Source organism: Hemiscyllium ocellatum, chromosome 15 (genome assembly GCF_020745735.1).
Source record: "Hemiscyllium ocellatum isolate sHemOce1 chromosome 15, sHemOce1.pat.X.cur, whole genome shotgun sequence".
Lineage (NCBI taxonomy): Eukaryota > Metazoa > Chordata > Chondrichthyes > Orectolobiformes > Hemiscylliidae > Hemiscyllium > Hemiscyllium ocellatum.
The window spans coordinates 6,896,952-6,918,313 of record NC_083415.1 but is presented as its reverse complement, the minus strand read 5'-3'; the positions used below and the strand labels follow the sequence as shown (position 1 = coordinate 6,918,313).

At 42.5% G+C, this 21,362-nt stretch overlaps 1 protein-coding gene across 2 annotated transcripts in view; it reads right to left on the bottom strand.

The window, feature by feature from the left end:
• The window catches only part of pcif1 (phosphorylated CTD interacting factor 1), a 112,233-nt gene that overhangs the window by 19,060 nt on the left and 71,811 nt on the right, over nt 1-21,362 (bottom strand). For both annotated transcript variants that reach the window (XM_060836253.1, XM_060836254.1), the window contains exon 13: nt 14,457-14,641. In XM_060836253.1, coding sequence (XP_060692236.1) covers nt 14,457-14,641 — 185 coding nt within the window. The remainder of the gene's footprint in view (nt 1-14,456; nt 14,642-21,362) is intronic.

The window sequence follows — 21,362 nt, the reverse complement described above, 5'->3', positions numbered from 1 at the left end:
GGATGGATGAGGATTGGAAGGCTGTGTGAGTGGGTGGATGAGGACTGGAAGGCTATATGGGTGGGTGGGTGGGTGAGGACTGGAAGGCTGTGTAGTTGGGTGGGTGAGGACTGGAAGGTGGGGTGGGTGAGTGGGTGAGGACTGGAAGGCTGTGTGGGTGGGTGGGTGAGGACTGGAAGGTGGGGTGGGTGAGTGGATGGGTGAGGACTGGAAGGCTGTGTGGGTGGGTGAGTGAGGACTGGAGAGCTGTGTGTGTGGGTGGGTGAGTGAGGGACTAGCAGGCGGGGTGGATGAGTGAGGACTGGCAGGCAGGGTAGGTGGGTGGGTGAGTGAAGGACTGGCAGGCTGTGTGAGTGGGTGGGTAGGTGAGGACTGGAAGGCTTTGTGGGTGGGTGGGTGGGTGGGTGAGGGACTGGAAGGCTGAGTGGGTGAGTGGGTGAGTGAGGGACTGGAAGGCTGTGTGAGTGGATGAGTGAGGACTGTAAGGCTGTGTGTGGGTGGGTGGGGACTGGAAGGCTGTGTGTGTGGGTGGGTGAGTGAGGGACTGTAAGGCTGTGTGTGGGTGGGTGGGTGGGGACTGGAAGGCTTTGTGGGTGGGTGGGTGGGTGAGGGACTGGAAGGCTGAGTGGGTGAGTGGGTGAGTGAGAGACTGGAAGGCTGTGTGAGTGGATGAGTGAGGACTGGAAGGCTGTGTGGGTGGGTGGGTGAGTGAGGGACTGGAAGGCTGTGTGTGGGTGGGTGGGTGGGGACTGTAAGGCTGTGTGTGTGGGTGGGTGAGTGAGGGACTGTAAGGCTGTGTGTGGGTGGGTGGGTGGGGACTGGAAGGCTGTGTGGGTGGGTGGGAGAGTGAGGGATTGGGAGGCTGTGTGGGTGGGTGGGTAAGTGAGTGACTGGAAGGCTGTGTGTGTGGGTGGGTGGGGACTGGAAGGCTGTGTGAGTGGGTGGGTGAGTGAGGGACTGGAAGGCTGTGTGTGTGGGTGGGTGGGGACTGGAAGGCTGTGTGGGTGGGTGGGTGAGTGAGGAACTGGAAGGCTGTGTGGGTGGGTGGGTGAGTGAGGGACTGGAAGGCTGTGGGTGGGTGAGGACTGGAAGGCTGTGTGGGTTGACTTGAAGGCTGTGTGGGTGGGTGAGTGAGGGACTGGAAGGCTGTGTGGGTGGGTGAGTGAGTGAGGGACTGGAAGGCTGGGTGGGTGGGTGAGTGAGTGAGGGACTGGAAGGCTGGGTGGGTGGGTGAGTGAGTGAGGGACTGGAAGGCTGGGTGGGTGGGTGAGGATTGGAAGGCTCTGTGTGTGTGTGTGTGTGTGTGTGTGTGTGTGTGTGTGTGTGTGTGTGTGTGTGTGTGTGTGAGGGACTGGAAGGCAGGGTAAGTGGATGAGTATGGGACTGTCAGGCTGGGTAGGTGAGTGAGTGGGTCACAGCCCCAATCCCCAACCCTGCAAACACAAAATAAACTATCTACAAAACAGGCTGGGATCAGAGAAAATCCTGAGCAACCCCCAGCTGACCGAACTTCCCTATAAGTTCTCAAGGAGGCCAGCTCCGTGTGCACCTCATCACAGTTGAATGTAATATTGGAATTTCTTCAACTCAATCTCATAGTTCCAACCCTGTCACCTCCCCTTCCCTGGGTTTCAGGACTTTGAGCCTAGTCCAACACTCTTTTCTCTCTCTCTTTGATCTTGTTTCTTAACAAAAAACGCAAATGAAAATGGTTTTATTAGTTAATTTGCTCCCCGGCCTGACACTTTTCAAAGGTCATGGGAAGATCATTTGAACCACCATGCCCTTGTTGGGCCTCTTGAGTCACATTTTGTCACTCCTCTGTTCTCCCATCACATCCTTGCACATTCCTCCTTCTTTTCAGATTTGTTGAATAATTTAAACATGTAGTAAAACCTATGGTACAGAAACAGACCACTTGGACCGTCATGCTTACACAAGCCGAGAAGGGAGCCACACAAGTAATCCCATTGTAAGCACTTGGTCCGTTTGGAGCTTAAGGAACCTGAGATGAACCTTCTTATAACATTTCACTGAGTTAAGTTTCTGCCTCTAATATTCATTTAGCCAATGAGCTCCAAACTCCCTTAAGCACTGGATGAAAATCTTTTGCTCAGTTCCCCTGTAATCCTTCCACCGTTCACATTAAAGCTATGCTCCCTTGGTCACTGACTGCTCTGCTAACAGAAAGAACATTTAATCTATCGCAGTCCCTCCTAACCTGTGCGTCTTAATCAAATCTCTCCTCAGCTTTCTCTGTTCCAAGAAGTAAGCCTTCAGCCTATCCAACCTTTCCTCATAGCTGTGTTTTTCCAGTCCTGTCAACAATAGTCTTCTCTGTACTCTGCCTAGTGCAAATAGTGACAAGAATAGCCCACACACTCAAGTCATGGCCTAGCTAGTGTTTCATATAGATTCAATAGAACCTCCCTGCTGTTAAGACCAAACATAAGCTTATGGCAGAAAGCTACAGAATTTTTTGAGTGAGCCCAGTCATTTTCCTAACACCAATAAGGAGCAGGCCAAATTGGAACAGTGCTCAAAAAGAATCTGATGCATCACAGAATCCCTACAGCATGGAAGAGGCCATTCAGCCTATCGAGTCCACAGCTGTCCTGCTAAAGGGTCTATGGGCATTCACTCCAAGGCTCCTCACCTCCTTTATACCTCTCAGTGTTATCCCGTTAATTGTGTATTTCTTTGCCTTGTTTAACCTCCCCAAATGCAGGTCCCATTTCTCTGGGTTGAATTCCATTTGTAGCTTTTTATTCCCCGAGCTGACCACTTCACTGATTTCTTCCGGCAGTCTGCAGTTTCCTGCCTCCCACAGTCAAACTCAAGAGCCAATATTTTGTGTTGTCTGATAACTTCTTCATCGTAACCTTTTACTTTTAAATTGAAACCATTAATACGTACCACAAGAAACAGGGGTTCTAGTACTGATCCTCACCGACAGCACTGGAAACAGTCTTCCATTTGCCAAAAAACGTCAGTCAATCTGTCTGCTGCCATCAAGCTAATTGTGTCTCCAGCTTGCTACCTGCCTCTGGATCTACAGGATTTGTTAAAAGCCTTGCTAAAATCCATGTGAGTAATGGAGAAGAGATCATGTGGAAGACTAATAATAAATTAAATCAACAGTTCAAAAATAACTAAAAAACAGAGGAAGATAACAGCCAAAAATTATGTTTTAGGCCGTATAAGTAAAAGGGAAACTGAAAGATGTAAAATGATTAAACCATGAGAGAGAGATAAGAAACATGTGAATAAAACATCACAGCTAAAGGAGAGCTTCTTAAGGACTCCTTAAACAAAATATGAAGTAATTAAGAAACCAAAAGAACAAGTGAACAACAGTGCCACCTGAAGGGTATGACGTCATCCATTACTGACCCACAGCTATAAGACAGTCAGGATTGGGAACTAAATCTAACAGGTCATAACATATACATAAGATCATAAGGGGAAATGGTAGGGGGAGGAGCAACTTTAATGAGTAAGGATGAAGTCACTTCAATAAGGAGAGCTAACGGAAGGTAAACAGGCTGTGAAGACTTTGAGTAAAATGAAGAAACAGACAGGTATGTAGATTGCAATGAAAATTCAGTACAGACCTTCAGGACAGTAGCAGCTGTGACGTACTGGGCAACATGTGGCCAAGGCTGAGCAATTTTAACAGGGAATTCTAACTTTCAAACAAGTTAAGACCAAACAGATGAGCTTATGGCAGAAAGCTACAGAAATTTTCAGTGTGTCCAATCATTTTCCTAAAACCAACGAGGAGCAGGCCAAATTGGAACAGTGCTCAAGAAGAATCTGATGCGTCATAGAATCCTTACAGTATGGAAGAGGCCATTCAGCCCATTGAGTCCACATTGATCCTCCAAAGAGCATCCCACCCAGACCCACCCCAACCTTGCCTTTTCCATGGCCAATCCACCTAACCTATACATCTTTGAACTGTGGGGGAAAACTGGAGCACCTAGAGGAAACCCACACAGACATGAGGGGAATGTGCAAACTCCACACACACAGTCACCCGAGGGTGGAATCGAACCCAGGTCGCAGGCACTGTGAAACAGCAATGCTAACCACTGAGCCCAATGTAGGCAATTAAAATTAAGAAAAGCATTTAGGTTTGCAATAAAATTTCAACATGAATCTCCTACACAAGCTGAGAAGTAGTAGGCAAGCACATGGCAAAGACAGAGCGATTTTAATAGGAAATTCTTGCTTTCAAACAAGTTAGGATCAGGAAGAGGATCAGATAGTTTATTTCCATCGCAGAGTTTTAAAGGAAGTACAGGAAAACAGTGTGGGTGACCTCACCATAACCCTCTAAAGGTCGTTGATGTGCAAACCATATCTTTAGATTCCAAAATCTGCACATATCACTCTGCTACTTAAGAAAGCCAAGACAGGAAGGTTGTGGAATTATTGAACAGTAAGCCTAACACCTGTTGTTGGAAAATTACTAGAAACTACAGTTGAGGATGGGGGCTGGTTAACTCAGTGGCTCGGCAGCTCATAGGTAGGTTTGATGTCCACTGCAACTGCCGAAGGCATAACAGCGGAAGGGAACAATAAACCATGACTGACAAAAAACTTCCAAGAAGCACAGGATGAAACAGCAGTGAACAATCAGCCAAGGTTCTATTCTTAGGCAGAGCACTCATGAATGAAATAATTTAGGATGAATTGATTGAACGCCTTAAAAAGCTTTCCATGGATTGAGAAAGCTAACATGTCATTGTAAAGGTTAGGTCATACACGATAAATGTGACTGAATTTTCTGAAGAGGTTGAAAAAATAGTATGTAGTAGATTGTCTACATATAAATAAAACAAAGATTTGTAGATGCTGGAGATCTGAAATAAACAAAAATCAATAAATGCTGGAGAAATTCAGCATGTCTGACAGCATCTGTGGAAAAAAAAGTTAATGTTTTGAGTCAAAACATTAATCTCTGTTTTCTCTCCACACCAGCTGCCAGACCTGTTGAGTTTCTCTACTAATTTCTGCTTTTGAGTGTCTACAGATGTTTGTTATATGAATTTCAAAGGGCATTTGATAAGAAACAGTCAGCTAAAGTAATTGAAGACAAATTATTGATCTAGTTAGGCAAACTGATTGGCAGGCAACAGAGTAGGATAATGGGTAGAATATGATTAGTAGGATCTGTTTTAAGGCTTTAACCGTATGCATTAACAAATTAGATGATGGAATCGAATATACTGTCATGACAGAAAGAACAAGTGCACTGTAAGTAGTGTAAATTGAATTGAAAGGTTACAGCAAGGTATTGTTAAATTAAATGAACGAGCAAAACTGTAGCAAAATGATTTCAATGTACACAAACATGAGGTCATCCACATTGAAGCAAAAACATCAGAGTTGGTATTTTCTTACAGTAAAAGCTAGACACACAAAGTCCATAGAATACTGGTGGGAGGTGGGGTCTCTGTCCATTGTGACGACTGAAGTTCGGAGCTGTGGACAGTTTGTTAGCTGAAGACTCAAACATTTGGGGCACAAGATGTTGTAACGCTTGTTACATTTCATCCTGCTTAGTAATAAGGGAAGGACTCTCTTGAATTGGTTTTATACAGTTACTCAGATCAGTTAAGGATTACTTAATAACAGTTCAAACAGCATCAAAAGAAGGTGGCTCCATACAGTTGAAGTGCTAATGTTAGAGAGTCACAGAGTCCTACAGCACGGTACAGCCCTTTGGCCCAAACATGATCAATATGTCCATCCACACTAACCCCATTTCCCTGCACTTGGCCCATATCCTTCTAATCCTTCCCTATCCATGTATTTGTCCAAATACCTTTTAAATGTTGTTAATGTACCCGTCTAAACCACTTCCACTGGCAGCTTATTCCATATGTGTACCACCCTGTTTATAAAAAAAGTTGCCCCTCAGGTTCCCTTTTATTCTTTCACCTCTAATCTTAAACTGATGCCCCCTACTCTTTGATTCTCTAACCCTGGGAACAAGACTTAGTGCATTCATGCCTATCCATGCCTCTCATGATCTTATACACCTCTATAAGATACCCCCTCAGTCTCCTACTCTGTCAAGAAAAATGTCCTAGTTTGTCCAACCTCTCTTCATAACTCAGATCCCAAGTCCTGGAAACATCCTTTGTAAATTTCTTCAGCACTCTTTCCAGTTTAATAACATCCTTCCTATAGCAAGGTGACCAAAACAGAACACAATGCTCCAAGTGCAGCATCACCAACATCCTGTACAACTGAAACATAACTACCCAACTTCTCTACTCAGTGCCCTGACTGACGAAGGCCAGTGTGTCAAAAGCCTTCTTCACTCCCCTGTCTACCTGTGACTCCACTTTCAAAGATCTATGCACCTGAACCCCAAGGTGTCTATGTTCCACAACACCCCTTAAGGCTGTGCCATTCACCTTGAAACGCATGCTTTCATTTAACTTTCTAAAATGTAAGACCTCACACTTATCTATATTAAACCCATTTGCTATTTCTCGGCCTACTTCCCCAGCTCATCAAGGTCCTGCTGCAATTTCTGATAACCTTCCTCACTGTCACCTGCAAACATACTAATCAGGCCTTGTACATTCTCATTCAAATCATTGATATAGATAACAAACAGTAATGGGCCCAACACCGACCCCTGAGGCACTCCACTAGTCACAGGCCTCCACTCCAACAAGAATCCTTCCACTATTACCCTCCGCTTCCTACCATCACGGCAATTGTGTATCTAATTTGCCAGCTCGCCCTGGATTCCATGCGATCGGACCTTCCGGAGCAGCCTACCATGTGGGACTTTATCAAAGGCCTCAATGAAATCCATATACACTACATCCACCGCCCTGCCCTCGTCAACCTTTCTGGTCACTTCATCAAAGAACTCCAACAAATTTGTGAGGCATGATCTCTCACTCACAAAGCCATGCTGACTATTCCTAATCAAACCCTTTCGTTCCAAATGCATGTAAATCTTATCTCTCAGAATCTTCTCAAGTTACCTATCTACCACAGATGTTAGGCTTACTGGTCCAAAGTTTCCAGGCTTTTCTTTGCAGCCCTTCTTGAATATAGGCACAGCATTCGCTACCCTCCAGTCTTCCAGGATCTCATCCATGGCTAACAATGATGCAGAAATATCAGCCAAAGCCTCGCAATTTGTTCTCCAGTCTTGTGCAGAGTTCTTGGATGTATCTGATTAGGACCATCTGATTAGTAGATTTATCCACTTTCATACATTATAATACATCCAACACCTCCTCTACATGATGTGGATGTCTCCAAGTTATCACCACTAACTTCCCCAAGCTCCCAGGTCTTCACGTCTTTCTCTACAGTAAACACAGGAAAAATATTCATTGAGGACCTCACCCATTGTTGTGGAAAAATCGCTCCAAGTTCTATAAAAAATTACTAGGAGACACAGAAAATCCTTTACAAAATTAAAATGTAATCTTGCAAAATCAAAGCTGTGGGAGCCAGCAAAATGGCTTTCCTGGCTCCCCGCAATTTCTTTGTTCTCCTCCAGTTTATACAATTTTTTGGCCCTGCACTTATCGGATAACATTAACATAACCAATCATGCTGGCTTGCTTTATCTTTCTAAACTAATCATCGTCTGCCACACTGGTTCCTTCCATCACACCTAACCTATCTCATTACAACACCATCATCATCCGCATTAGCTCATCTCCCAGTGATTTAACTAACCTATCACAATGCACTACCATTATCTGTTACTGCAGCCCTGTAACATGCTCCCGGGCATACATTGCAACACTAAGTTAACTACATTACTGCCATAATAGCTTCCATACTATCTCCTGCGGTTCTACACATATATGTCTACTTTGGTCCTTGATGGGTCCTTTTGTCTCTCTAGTTGTTCATTTCCCTTTAATATACTTAAAGAACCTCTTTGGATTCACCCTAATCTTCTCAGCCAAGGCTATCTCGTGCCCCCTTTTTGCCCTCTAGATTTCCTTCTTCAGCAAACTCCTATACTCTATATACCTTCAGGGATTCCCTTGTTTCTACTTGCCTGTACATGAGCCATACCTCCTATTTTCTGGTCAATGCCTCAGTATCTCTTGTCATTCAGAGGGTCCCTATTCCCACCAACCTTGCTGTTCACCCTCTCAGGAACTTATAGACCTTGAACTCTAGTTATCTCACTTTTAAAGGCCTCCCACTTGCCAGAGGTCCCTTTGCCTGTAAACAAACCACTCAAATCAACCCCTGCAAGCTCCTGTCTAATTCCATCAAAATTCACTTTGCCCCAATTTAGAACCAGAACCTGTAGACCAGTTTTTCCCCTCTCCATTATTATTTTAAAATGAATGGAACTCTAGCTACTGGTTCCAGAGTACTCCCCCACTATCACCTCAGTCGCCTGTCCTGCCCTCTTTCTCAAGAGTATGTCGAATTTTGCCCGATCCCGAGTAGGACCCTCTGTATACTGCTTAAGGAAACATTCCCAAACACATTTAACAAATTCCACCCCATCTAACGATCTGGCAGTCCCAGTCTATGTGAGGAAAATTAAAATCCCCTACTATGACAACCCTATTGCTCCTGAAAGTCTCCCCGGTCTCCCTGCATACTCATTCCTCGCATTCCCATTGACTATTTGGGGGCCTGTAGTACAACCACAATAATGTTACTAACCCCTTCTTATTTCCTAGCTCCACCTACAAAGCCTCACTGGATGATTCTTCAGTTTTTTCATTTCCGATTACTGCTGTGATACTCGCCTTAATCAAAAATGCAACTCCCACTCCTCCTCTCGATGACTACTGTCTTGCCTAAAGCACCTGTACCCTGGCACATTGAGCTGCCAGTCCTGTCCCTCCCTTAATCATGTTTCTGTAATGGCTATAATATCCCAGTCCCACAAACCTCTCCACACTCTGAGTTCAATGGCCTTACCTATCAGCTCTCTGCAGAGCTCTGCGCAGTTAGGGTTAACAGAAGCCCTAGGAGCCACCAATGGTTAACGCAGCTAAAACTGGAATGAAGGAAGGCCACAAGTCATATTTGTTTGGTGCAGTTGAGGATGACTGAATCTCAGAAAAACACAATAGCAGCAGTCTAGCTGTATGGTATCAGCTGAAATTGTAATGGTAGATGTGTGCACACTGTCTCAGGAATCTTGAGAAACTTCATCCAGGGAAGAGAGATTGAACCACCGGGAGACAAATAGTCACTCGGTCAGACCAGGTTAGAATGACAGTGAAGCATTTCCGAGGTTATGTCTTCAAAAGTGAAGAACTGGAGAAACTTGTGAAACTGACAAAGTTTTAACAAGATTTGGTGACTCACAATGTCAATTACATCTGGTTAGATTGCTGAGAAATTTACGAGACCTTTCTTGACTGGATTTGCTATTTGTTTAAATTAAGCTAAAAGTTTAAATTAGATTAGATTACTTACAGTGTGGAAACAGACCCTTCGTCCCAACAAGCCCACACTGACCTGCCAAAGCGCAACCCACCCAGACCCATTCCCCTACATTTACCCCTTCACCTAACACTACGGGCAATTTAGCATGGCCAATTCACCTAACCTGCACATTTTTGGATTGTGGGAGGAAACTGGAGCACCCAGAGGAAACCCACGCAGACACAGGGAGAACATGCAAACTCCACACAGAGAGTTGCCTGAGTCGGGAATTGAACCCAGGTCTCTGGCATTGTGAGGCAGCAGTCCTAACCACTGTGCCACCGTGCCGCCCATAAATTTGCCACAGTTTGTTTATTAACACATATTTACCTTTTGTTAATTTTAGATATTTGAGTAGTATAAGTTGTACATATACTGCAGATTTTTTCACTATTCCAACTTTGCATATAAAGCTTATTTTGTTTATTCAAAACTGAGGAATCTGGGCAGTGAAAATCTTAGTAAATAGCTGGGATTTCAAACTACTTTTAACAAAAATGTTACTGGTCTCGAACTAGATTATAACATAAACTTGGCAGTCTGGTCTGTGATCGTAACAACATCAACCATTAAAACGTCACAACAGATGCAGAAAATAATTTGAAAGGCTCATTGTAGACAAAGAGTTGAGGCTAAGTGAAGTCCTGGGATCACTGAGAGTTCAATGCAGTTAAAAGTGGAACAAAGGAAGCTCATAAGCCAGACCAGAGTACAAAGGGGTAAAAGGTAAGCTTCAGATATACAAATCTCTGGTTAGACCACATCGAATATTGTGAGCAGTTCAGACTACCACTTATCAAAAAGGATATATTCGATTTGAAGGGACTACCAAATTGATTTAACAGAATGACTGAACTCAAAACAGTTAAATTACAAGGAGAGATTACACAAACTGGGATTGAATTTCGTGAAATTTAGAGGTGATTTGATTGAATTTTTCATGATGCTAAGTGGTACCGATAGGGTAAATAAAGATAATCTACTTTTGCTTGTTGAAGAAGCTAGGGCAAGGTGAGGGGAGGGTAACTGTTTAAAGGTTAGGGCCAAAAATTTCAGGAGTGAAATTAAAAAACACTTGTACACACAACACGTGGTAGACGTTTGAAAGTTTCTCCAGTAAATAGTGAATGAAGCTCAATCAATTGCACATTTTATATTTGAGACTGAAAATGTTATTTAAAAGCATTAGAAGATATGGATAAAGTTATGGAACTTGGCAGCAAATTAGCCATGACATCACTGCAGAATACTTTATGTACCACTTTCACCAAGCAATTAGTGACCTGTCCTAAAATTACCTTATCTTATAATCAGAAAAAAATGACATGAAGTTATGTCCAGCACACACCTTGAAGGTACCGTATAAATATAAGCTGTCTTTGTAAATTCATTCACTAATCAAACCTGTTCAATATATGAACCCTCTTTCTCTCTCTTCCTGCAAAAAAACCTCAAAAATATAATCTGTCCAGATTTCTTGTCCTGAAAAATGCAGCATTCAACCTGAAATGCACTGAAATCCTGGCTTTGGTAGGTTATAAAGGAAAGAAGCTGCAAGTGAACCTCTGTAAGATGAGGCTAACTTTCATCAAATAGAAAGGATCAGCACACTCTAGCTGGGAAATCTAATCTATCCATATCTACTCTTATATCTGGTTGGCTCAGCTTCACATAAAATAACAACAAAACTGAGTGGTTATAGAAGAAGGGATGCAATTCACTCCAAAAATGTTTAATGCAGGTTGTAAGTCAGTTTATTGTTGATGAAGGCAAAACTGATCCAAACTGCTTAACAATGAAGAGGATATTTGCTTTAGCTTCTGCTTTAAGGCAATGTTGCTATCTGCCCACTGACACTGGTCTGGAGAATGTCAGGGCTGTGGGGGTTGAATGTGCACCATCCGTGAGACCGTTTACTCATTATGTCTCAGTAAGAGTCTTAAATCTTGTTTATTCTTTATTTTTATGTAAGGCTCTTCAATTCCTGATGTACCACAACACTCCTTTATTTACATCTGTACACAGTAGGTTATCAAATACAATTCTTTAGTGTAGCATCTAAGATCTCCCTCTTCACATGTACATTCTAGACCTGTCACTTTCTGACTGACATCAGAGTCATGCAATCAATTGCATCATCCTAATTTATATGAATTTTATTATATCATATCTCGCCCTAAGATTCTCTCTACCTGGCTGGTATTACTCCAGATGTTTTACATATCTTAATGTTCTTTGTCATCATTAACGTCATTATTACTTCTATCACCATTACCATCAACTTCCTGCGCATCCACAAAGCCCAAAGTTCAAGATGATCTGGAACTTTGACTGAAATCCTGATCTAGTTTGCTCTAGTACAATACTAAGGTGCTGGTGTTGTATGGAATAGTTGCACCACTCTGTACACTGTCTGACGTAGTTTGGTACGGCTGTTCCACATAATTTGATAATCATATTTGGTCTCACCTCATTGCTCACTGTTCCCTGTTCCTCCTAGATGTCCCTTCAGGAGTTCAGAGAATATAACATCTCAGTTGATGTATCTGTCTGATGACAATTGCTTGTCCCTTAACCAGACTCACTGCCCTGGATTTAAGGCTGACAAGAGTGTCCACCCTGTGTTTAGAGTTGTATCACCCCTTCTGATTTTTGCTGTCTTTTTCTCCAATTGTCTTACCTTCTCCTGGTCTCGAGAGGTTACAGTTGAGCTGAGGCTGTACTCTGAAAGTGGTGTAAGCCTGTTTCTAACCTCCTTCCCATTAACAATTCTGCTGACCAGGACCCATTATCCAATGATATTGATCTGTAACTGAATGACGGACAGGATTCTTATGCATTAATGATTTCACTGTCTTGACTGTTCTTTCTATCTCTCCCTGGAGGTTAAGGCATCAATCACTTTCTGTAGTAGGGAATTCTCAAACATCATTTGTAGAGGACTGAAAACTCTCTCCATTCACCAGATTGGGATCCTAGTGAGTTGGATGACATGGAACTCATGCAGGTGAAAGTGACCACACAGACACAAGTGACCAGATATCAGATTGGCTGACAAGGCCACAGGCTTGTAATGAGATCAGCTACAGGATATGTGAACTTATTGCATAACACAAAGATATCATAGATGAACCAAGCATCTCAAATATTGTTCCACTGGGATGAGGAATTAAATCAGAAACAACTTCACTCCATTCTTCACAGATGCTAGAACGTGTTTCATACTGTAGAACTCCACTGAGCTTTTCTGGGTATGGGGTACAGGGAACCATCCTGGACTAACGGGGAGTGCTTGACAAAGTAGTTCAGAGAGCTTTACTTTCCACCTAACCAGTGCTACACTTCCCCAAGACACCTGATTTTCACAGAAAAGTGCGCAAAGTATGTGATTCTTCACCTTGGTAAAAAAAAATGAGCAAAATATGCAAACTTAAAAGAAGCATAGTATGAATCAAGCTGGGTAATGCAAAACATCATGGAATATCTGACAGTGAGAAAGAGCCAGTTACAAAGTGACAGAGAAATGGGAGATAGCGAGGATCGAAAGAGAATGAGCAACAGAAAATGTAAGAGGGATACAATCAGACATGGAGATGAGGGAAAGAGACACATAGAAATGAGAGAAGGGCCCGGGAGAGTTTGGTGAGTGAGCAAAGGAATTTAGATATGCGTCAAATTTAAAATACAAAAGTGAGCAATATGTAAACAACAAGAAAATAAGAGGCACAAGGGAGGCGGAAACGTGGAATACAGAGTGACATCCATTCAAAGACGTTCACATTTACACCTTTTCTGATTTTACTTACCCATCACTGGAGCTAATGAAGAATAAAATGTAAATCAAAGACACTGGCCCAAATGTGTTCTATTCCTACCAGACAGATTTACATATAATCACAGCTATAGTGACAGGCAAAAGTGAAAATGAAGTGCACAAGCAAGAAGTACGATAATGATAAGTATGAAGTGTAGAGGAACAACAGAGATTTGGGGCAGAAACTGATATGAAAGAGAAAAGACCTGAGAGAAAAGCATGTAGAGAGTCCTCACTTAAAGTTGTGGTTATAGAAATGAAAACTGTGACTTCAAGTGAAACAGCTTTACATGAAACAGGTTCCCACATGAAACAACACCTGGATCAGAGTTAGGTTCCTTTAGACAAACCTCAACTGGAAAAACAGTTCAAGTTGTAATACTGCCCCCTGCATGGGCAGCACTATACATTCCTAACTGAAGTAGCTTACAAAATAAATTATAGCCTAAGCATAAAAGAAATATAATATACAATAAAACGTAGGACAATTCTAAAATACAGAACAGCACACTTCTAGTACATTTAGACTGACGGGGCTCTGTCTACTGGTCGAAGTTGGTCAGTGCATGTCATGGCTCAGTCCCAGTGCTACTTGCACCAACCAGCTTCCAGAACTAGATGGAGCCCAGAGCATCCAGTGGAAGACAACAGAAGACTTTAAAAGGATTTATACCGGAAACATCGACTCTCCTGCTCTAGGATGCTGCCTGACCAGTTGTGCTCTTCCAGTGCCACACTTTTCGACCCAGGGACTAAGAGGGCAGTAGGCAAAGCTGGGAGGCAAGTGCTGCTGTGGGTGGGGGAGGAGGGGCTGAGGACAAGGACGGTAGCACTTAAGTCGAGGTCACTTGCACAGAAGCAGTCTGTGCCAAATAATGTTAAAGTGAAACTGGAAATACTAAGTGGTATTATCCCCATGTTATTAACCATGTTAAAGTGAAACAATGTTAAGTGAGTCACCAAGAAATAGGGCATTACAACAAAAACTTTGCCAAAATAAGGAATATGGTACAAATCATCATCACAGTGAAGATACAAAACTTTGAAAGTTATCCAAACAACAGAGAAAATATCTCAAGGTACTCGTCCTGCTTTAGATGGAAGGTTTACTAACAGACTGACCACAACAACACTATGAGATATTGACAATACATTCACTACAAATTAGTGATTAAGTTGGACTCACCCCCTGGATCCAAAGTAACCATCAGTGTCAGGAAATGCAGAGCAGTACTGTCTGAAATAACAGTTCAGTGGTGAGGCAAAACACTCAAACGTGACGCCAAATTGTTTGTTCAGAGCTTCAAACACTGGTACTGGTAGAGCCCCCTGAAAGCCAGTGCCTTCGTGCATCCCAACACCAAACATGGACTGAAACAAAACAAATGTGGCACTGTAAAATCCTTACGCTATCAACTGTTAGCATCGTCTATATCATTTCCTAATGATAAGCTGTAGTCAATCACAGCTTGGTAATTTACAGCTGGATAGTTACAGGAGAAAACCAAAGCAAGGTACCAACTTTCTCAGATTAGCACGGGTAACTCCTGCAAGGTTGCTTGAACAATATTCTGCACATTTCAGCATTACAAAACTGCGTGATTGTTAAAGTAGCACATGTTTCTTATAATTGCACTATTTTAAAGATACTTTTGTTCATAATACAGAGACTCAGATTCCACAAATCAGCTGAAACTGAACAAGACTCGCGCAGTTTCCAATTACAATCAATATCATGTTCACTGCAAGGGGCTGTCAGGGGCTACTCCAGTGTAAGGGGCCACTGCACTGCCAGGTCTACTGCAAGAGGTATCTGTACAATAATGTGCACTGCAATTGTACAGTAATATTATTGCATTGTATTAAACAGCTCTATCGTATTGCAATATATCTTTGCATTTTACTGGGCTACTGCTTGGCACTTTGTTGACACTCAATTGAATGCAACAACAACGCATCAGTGCTCACCGCCCCGTCCTCTTGCTTCTGGTCCTCATCAGTGTCACACTCCACTCAGACTCCTCAACCAATGTAAACCCAAAAGCTGATTGAAGCCATCCAGCTCATTTATCTAGTCGGTGATGACTTACTGCTGCTTTCCTTCTCAATTCCCCTTATTAAGCAACCTTCCATAGCCAACATCCTTTAGACCAAGGACTGAAAATAAGGGAAGTCACTAACAAGTTCATTGTGCAAAATCTCATCTATCAAATGGCAAGCTTTGAAATGGCACAGTGAGAATGGTCACTGTTAAACAGGTTCAGGCCAGGCTAGGCCCCTGTGCAGCCAACATCCACCATTGGGTCCTCAGTACAAACCCCTTACACACTTGTGGATACACACAAGCAATGCTGCACATCACTGAAGAGTGTCTCCTCTTGACTAACTGGTGGACTAATCACTTTGAATTCAACAAATGGGAAGGCTGGTTCTTAGCTCTGGGAATTTGCATTTTCTAAGTAAATAAATAAAACCGCATAGCAATGACTACTGCATGACCATGAACTGTTGACCTGAAAGGACGGTTGCATTGTACGGTACTATCCCATTGCAGCAGGAGATCTTCGGGCATAGCAAGATCAGGTCCCATTCCAGGACTTGGTGGCCAAAGAAAGTGCATTCATAAGAGAGACCTACATCCCACAAAAGAACAAACAAATGAGCTTGTGGCCATTTTAACAATGGTGGTGAATCCTGTGACTGACATAAATCAGCAAACTTTTGTGAGATAAATGGTAGCCCATTGTCTTAAAACTAATGGGACTAAAGGCTGACATGTCCTCGGGTCTAATGGCTTGCATCCTGGGATCACAAAAGTAGTGGATACATTGGTTGTAGTCTTGCAAAATGTTCCATACTGTGGAAAGATCCGAGCAGACCTAAAAATTGCAAATGTAACACCTCTTTTCAAGAAAGGAGGAAGAAAGCATAGGAACAGGAATAGGCATTCAGTCCTTCAAGCCTGTTCCACCATTCAATGAGATCATGGTTGATCTGAGATCATATGCCAGTCTTTGGCTCACATCCCTTAATACCTTTAAAACAGGAGAATACAGGCTTGTAAATGTAGAATCTATAATTAAGAAAGTGTTGGGAGTCTATAATGAAAGAGTCAAGAGCAGATTATTTAGAAAAGCATAATATAATCAGGCAGAATCAACATAGTTTTGTGAAAGGGAAATTGTGTTTAAGAAATATATTAGACTTCTTTGTTAACAGGCAAAGATGGATGAATGAAACCAGTAGGTATATGGAGTATTTGGATTTCCAAAATGCATTCAATAAAGTGCCTCATAAATGCAACTGCAGAGGAATGGAAGGGATTTATTTTATTGGATAGAAGACTGTAACTAAAAAGAAACAGAGTCAGAATAAATGAGTCATTTCCAGGTTGGATACTGTAATTAGTAAAATTGTCACAGGGATCAGCACTGGGGTCTCACTATTTGTATTGTATGTCAATGACATTGATGAAAGGACTAACCATATTGTAGCCAAATTTATTGACAATATAAGGATGAATAGAAAAGCAAGTCATGAGGGGGAGACAATGTCTGCAAAGGTATACTGACAGACATCTGCTTGATAGAGGAGAACTTGAATATTGCTGCAAAGACAAACATATTGCCGAAGCTATTTGTCATACACTCATCAATGACAAATGAAAGGATGACAAATTTCAAACAACAAAGCATTTCCTTTTCTTTTAACACAAGTGAAAATATATTTTGCGGTTATACTTTACATTGTCCTTCAAGTAGTGTTGAGAATATGTGTCTTTATTTATCTTATTTATTTGTTTTAGAAAAAGGACTTGAAGATTTGGACATTCTTGGATTTAGATGTAGGTTTGCTCGCTGAGCTGTAAGATTCATTTTCAAACGTTTTGTCACCATGCTAGGTAACATCTACAGTGAGTCTCTGGACAAAGCATGCTGATGATTCCTGATTTCTATTTCTATCTATCATTTTTATATAAATAAATAGAAAGCAGGAATCACCAGCAGTGCTTTGGCCGGAAGCTTACTGAAGATGTTACCTAGTAGGGTGACGAAACTTTTGAAAATGAACCTTCCAGCTCAGCGAGCAAACCTACATCCATAACCTGAGCTACAAATCTTCTCAAAACTCGCTACTTCTTGGATTTAAGACTATTTTATCATGTAATTATTTGGACATTAATCTAACAGCTCAATATAGTTTAAAAACACTTGTTGTTTTACTGAAAATCACTGACATTGAAGAAACCGCAAAGCGAAGTTTTAAAGGAGATAAGAGGTAGGGTTTATTGCCTTACTTATGAGAAAACCTGGTTTTTAGAGGCCTACAGCCCCCATGTTAATGGTTGTCTTATGACCCTCTCTGGAGTTATCTGTTCTACAGATCCAGAAGCTAAAAGTCTGACTCCTGAAATCCTGTTCTCTGTCATACTTTCTGAGAACCTGATAGATTTTGCAAATAACAGTATTTCTGTCAGCTGGTAAAACTGGAAAGGTTAGACTGTGACTAATTTTCAGGCTCTCAAATCCAAGTTGGAAAGAATCATAAGTAGATATCTATCATCAGTCTGTGAACCATTTAGCTTCATCGACTGGAAAAAGTGGATGTGAGAAGTGTTCACATACTATTCCTTGTTACCAGACTCATGTCCCAAAGGGTTTTTTCCCCCAGTCTGCCTTTTTAAAGAAGAAAACCAACACCTCTTATGAGAATGTATCTGTATGTAGTATTAATAGTTTATAATTCTATTTCTGGATCAAAGTGGGAATGCAAACCTGCTTTTTCTTATTAGTTCATGGGATGTGGACCTCACTTACCAGACTACCATTTATTTCCCATCCCTAATTGCCCAGGGTCAACCACATCACAGTTGGTCTAGAGTTACATATCAGCCTTATTTTGGGTCACATGGTGGCACAGTGGTTAACACTGCTGCCTCACAGCACCAGCATCCCAGGTTCAATTCCAGCCTTGGGCGACTGTCTATGTGGAGTTTGCACATTCTCCCTGTGTCTGCGTGGGTTTCCTCCGGGTGCTCCAGTTTCCTCCCACAATCCAAAGATGTGCAGGTCAGGTGAACTGGCCATTCTAAATTGCCCGTAGTGTCAGAGGTGGGTTACTCTTTGGAGGGTCGGTGTGGACTGGTTGGGCTGAAGGGCCTGTTTCCACACTGTAGGGAATCTTATCAGAGAATAGAATCCCTATGGTGTGGAAACAGGCCATTTAGCACAACAAGTCCCCACTGACCCAACAGTAAACCACCCAGACCCATTCTCCTACCCTATTATTCTACATTTAATCCTGACTAATGCATTTAATCAAGTATCCCTGAACACTGTGGGCAATTGAGCATGACCAGTTCACCTAAACTGCACATCTTTTGGACTGTGAGAGGAAACAGGGAGCATCTGGAGGAAACTCACGTGGCACGGGGAGAATGTGCAAATTCCACACAGACAGTCGCCCAAGGCTGGAGTAGAAGCCGGATCCCTGGTGTTGTGAGGCAGCAGTGCTAACCACTGAGCTACCGTACCACACATATAGGCCATCCCCCGTAACAGATAACAGATTTCTTTCCCAAAAGGACATCAGTAAATTAGATGAGGTTTTTACAATAACCAAACACTGTGTACCATTAGATTAGCTTTTTACCATTTGAGTAGAATTTTATTGAATTCAAATTTCACCATCTGCCATAGTGGCATTCAAACCCATATCGCCAGAACATTAGCCCAAAGTCCGGATTGCTAGTTTATTGACATATCCATTACACCATCACTACCTGGCTGGTGAACCATAACGTCTTGCTCTCTATAGCTGCTCTCCCATATCATGGCAGACCAATCTACCTCTGTGAGTTTTCAGCTACATCTTACAGCCTTCCCTCTCAAAACCCATCTCTACGGCAAAGTGAATCACATTAGTATTGTGTCCAAAAAGAAATGCTGATTAGCCATTCTTGACACACCAACTCTCTAATGTTGCAAGTAGGTACATAGCTTAAAGCATAAATGTTAACAATCCAACATTCCCAACACTTTTCTGGGACTTTGGAAAATCTCAGTCTATCCCCAGTTAGCACATAGGTTACTGCCACTGTCTCCAAGTGCAAACAGCTTTAACCAAAAACACATTTGCTGTCCAACAGACTTCAGAGCAAGTCCGATAACCCTCTTCTTTTATCTTAAATTAAGAAACAGTTCTCCCTCTAGTTTACTAGACTCTGTTCTACAGCATTTTATGGGAAATTACTTGTGTCTTCAGTGAAGACAGAACCAAAATATGTGTTTAATTGGTCAGACATCTCTTTGTTTCCCATTATGACTCACCCTGTTTCGGAATGTAATGATGCTACATTTATCTTCACCAATCTTTTTCTCTTCATATACCTGTATAAATTTTTAGTCAGTTTTTATGTTTCCTGTAAGTTTACTCTCATATATATTTTCACTTTCTTAATCATTCCCTTAGTCCTCCATTGCTGAATTCTAAACCACTCCTCAGGTCTGTTATTTTTTCAGAACAATTTGGATGCCTTTTCCTTGGATCTGATATAATGTATAATTTCCCTTGTAAACCATGTTTTGGCCACCTTCCCCACTTTACTTTTGCACTAGACAGAAATGACCAGAAATTATAGAGGAACCTCGATAATCCAGCATTCGATTAACTGAATTTTGGATTATCCAAACAAGATCGCAAGGTCCCGATGCATGGCTAACTATGTTATCCAGCATTGATTATCTGGCATTCAATATACTCCCTGCCCATGTCCTTAATCGAGGTTCCTCTGTATAAGTTTCCAACCCACTGCCACTTTAGTTCAAACCGTCCCCAACCACTCTAGCAAATACTCCCCCTTGGAAATCATGCCCGGACATGCCCAGATGTACAGCATCCAGTTTTACTGACTCTACTTCCCCCAGAACTGATCCCACTGCCTCACGAATCTGAAACCCACCCCTCTGCACCATCATGCCATCCTCACATTCATCCGTTATATTCTGCTATTTCTACTCTGCCTGGCACATAGCATTGGTCATAATCCTGAGGTCACTACCTTTGCGGTCCTATTTCTCCATTTACTTCCTAAATCCCTATATAGTTTGTCTGGTATAATGTGCGTTTCAGCAGCACAAATTGGCTATAACCAATTGGCTGAAGAATTAGGGAACGGTATTTACTTCCAATGGCAATTTCAGCGCAGATTGGTTTGCCCACTTCATTCTGCACATGCACGGATGTGCAGGCCGAAAGCTCCGCACCATTCTGCTCCTGCACCAATGTTCTTGCCATTCTACGCATGCTCCAGCATCCGCACATGCACGATGTTGGTACCAATCTTCGTGCTGTTCTGCGCAAGCAACATGTCAGCGCTGAAGTCTCTGTGCTGTTCTGCACTTTGTATTAGGCTTTTGGGTGATTTTTGAGCGATCATGAGTAATATGTTTTGCTGGTCTGCCCCAACCTCATTTTCCCATAGGCCCCACTATTTCTACTAAAGATTTTCTATTAAGCAAGGTTTCGCTGTAGGAGAACTATCTCTAATCTGCTTCTTGGATCTCATCCCTCTTTTTATCTTAGATTAGATTAGATTAGATTACTTACAGTGTGGAAACAGGCCCTTCGACCCAACAAGTCCACACCGACCCGCCGAAGTGCAACCCACACATACCCCTACATTTACCCCTTACCTAACACTACGGGCAATTTAGCATGGACAATTCACCTGACCTGCACATCTTTGGACTGTGGGAGGAAACCGGAGCACCCGGAGGAAACCCACACAGACACGGGGAGAACGTGCAAACTCCACACAGTCAGTCGCATGAGGCGGGAATTGAACCCGGGTCTCTGGCGCTGTGAGGCACACTCACACTCACACACACATACACTCTCACAGACACTCACACACACACTCACACTGTGCCACCGTGCCACCCACAATCTATGTTGTCTGTACCAATGTGTCCAACTGGCTGTTCACCCTCTCGCTCCAGAATGTCCTGTCAGCATTTGAGATCTTTCTTGCACAAGGATACAATAAACCATCCTGGAGTTTCATTTGTGGCTACAGAAACGCCTAACTATA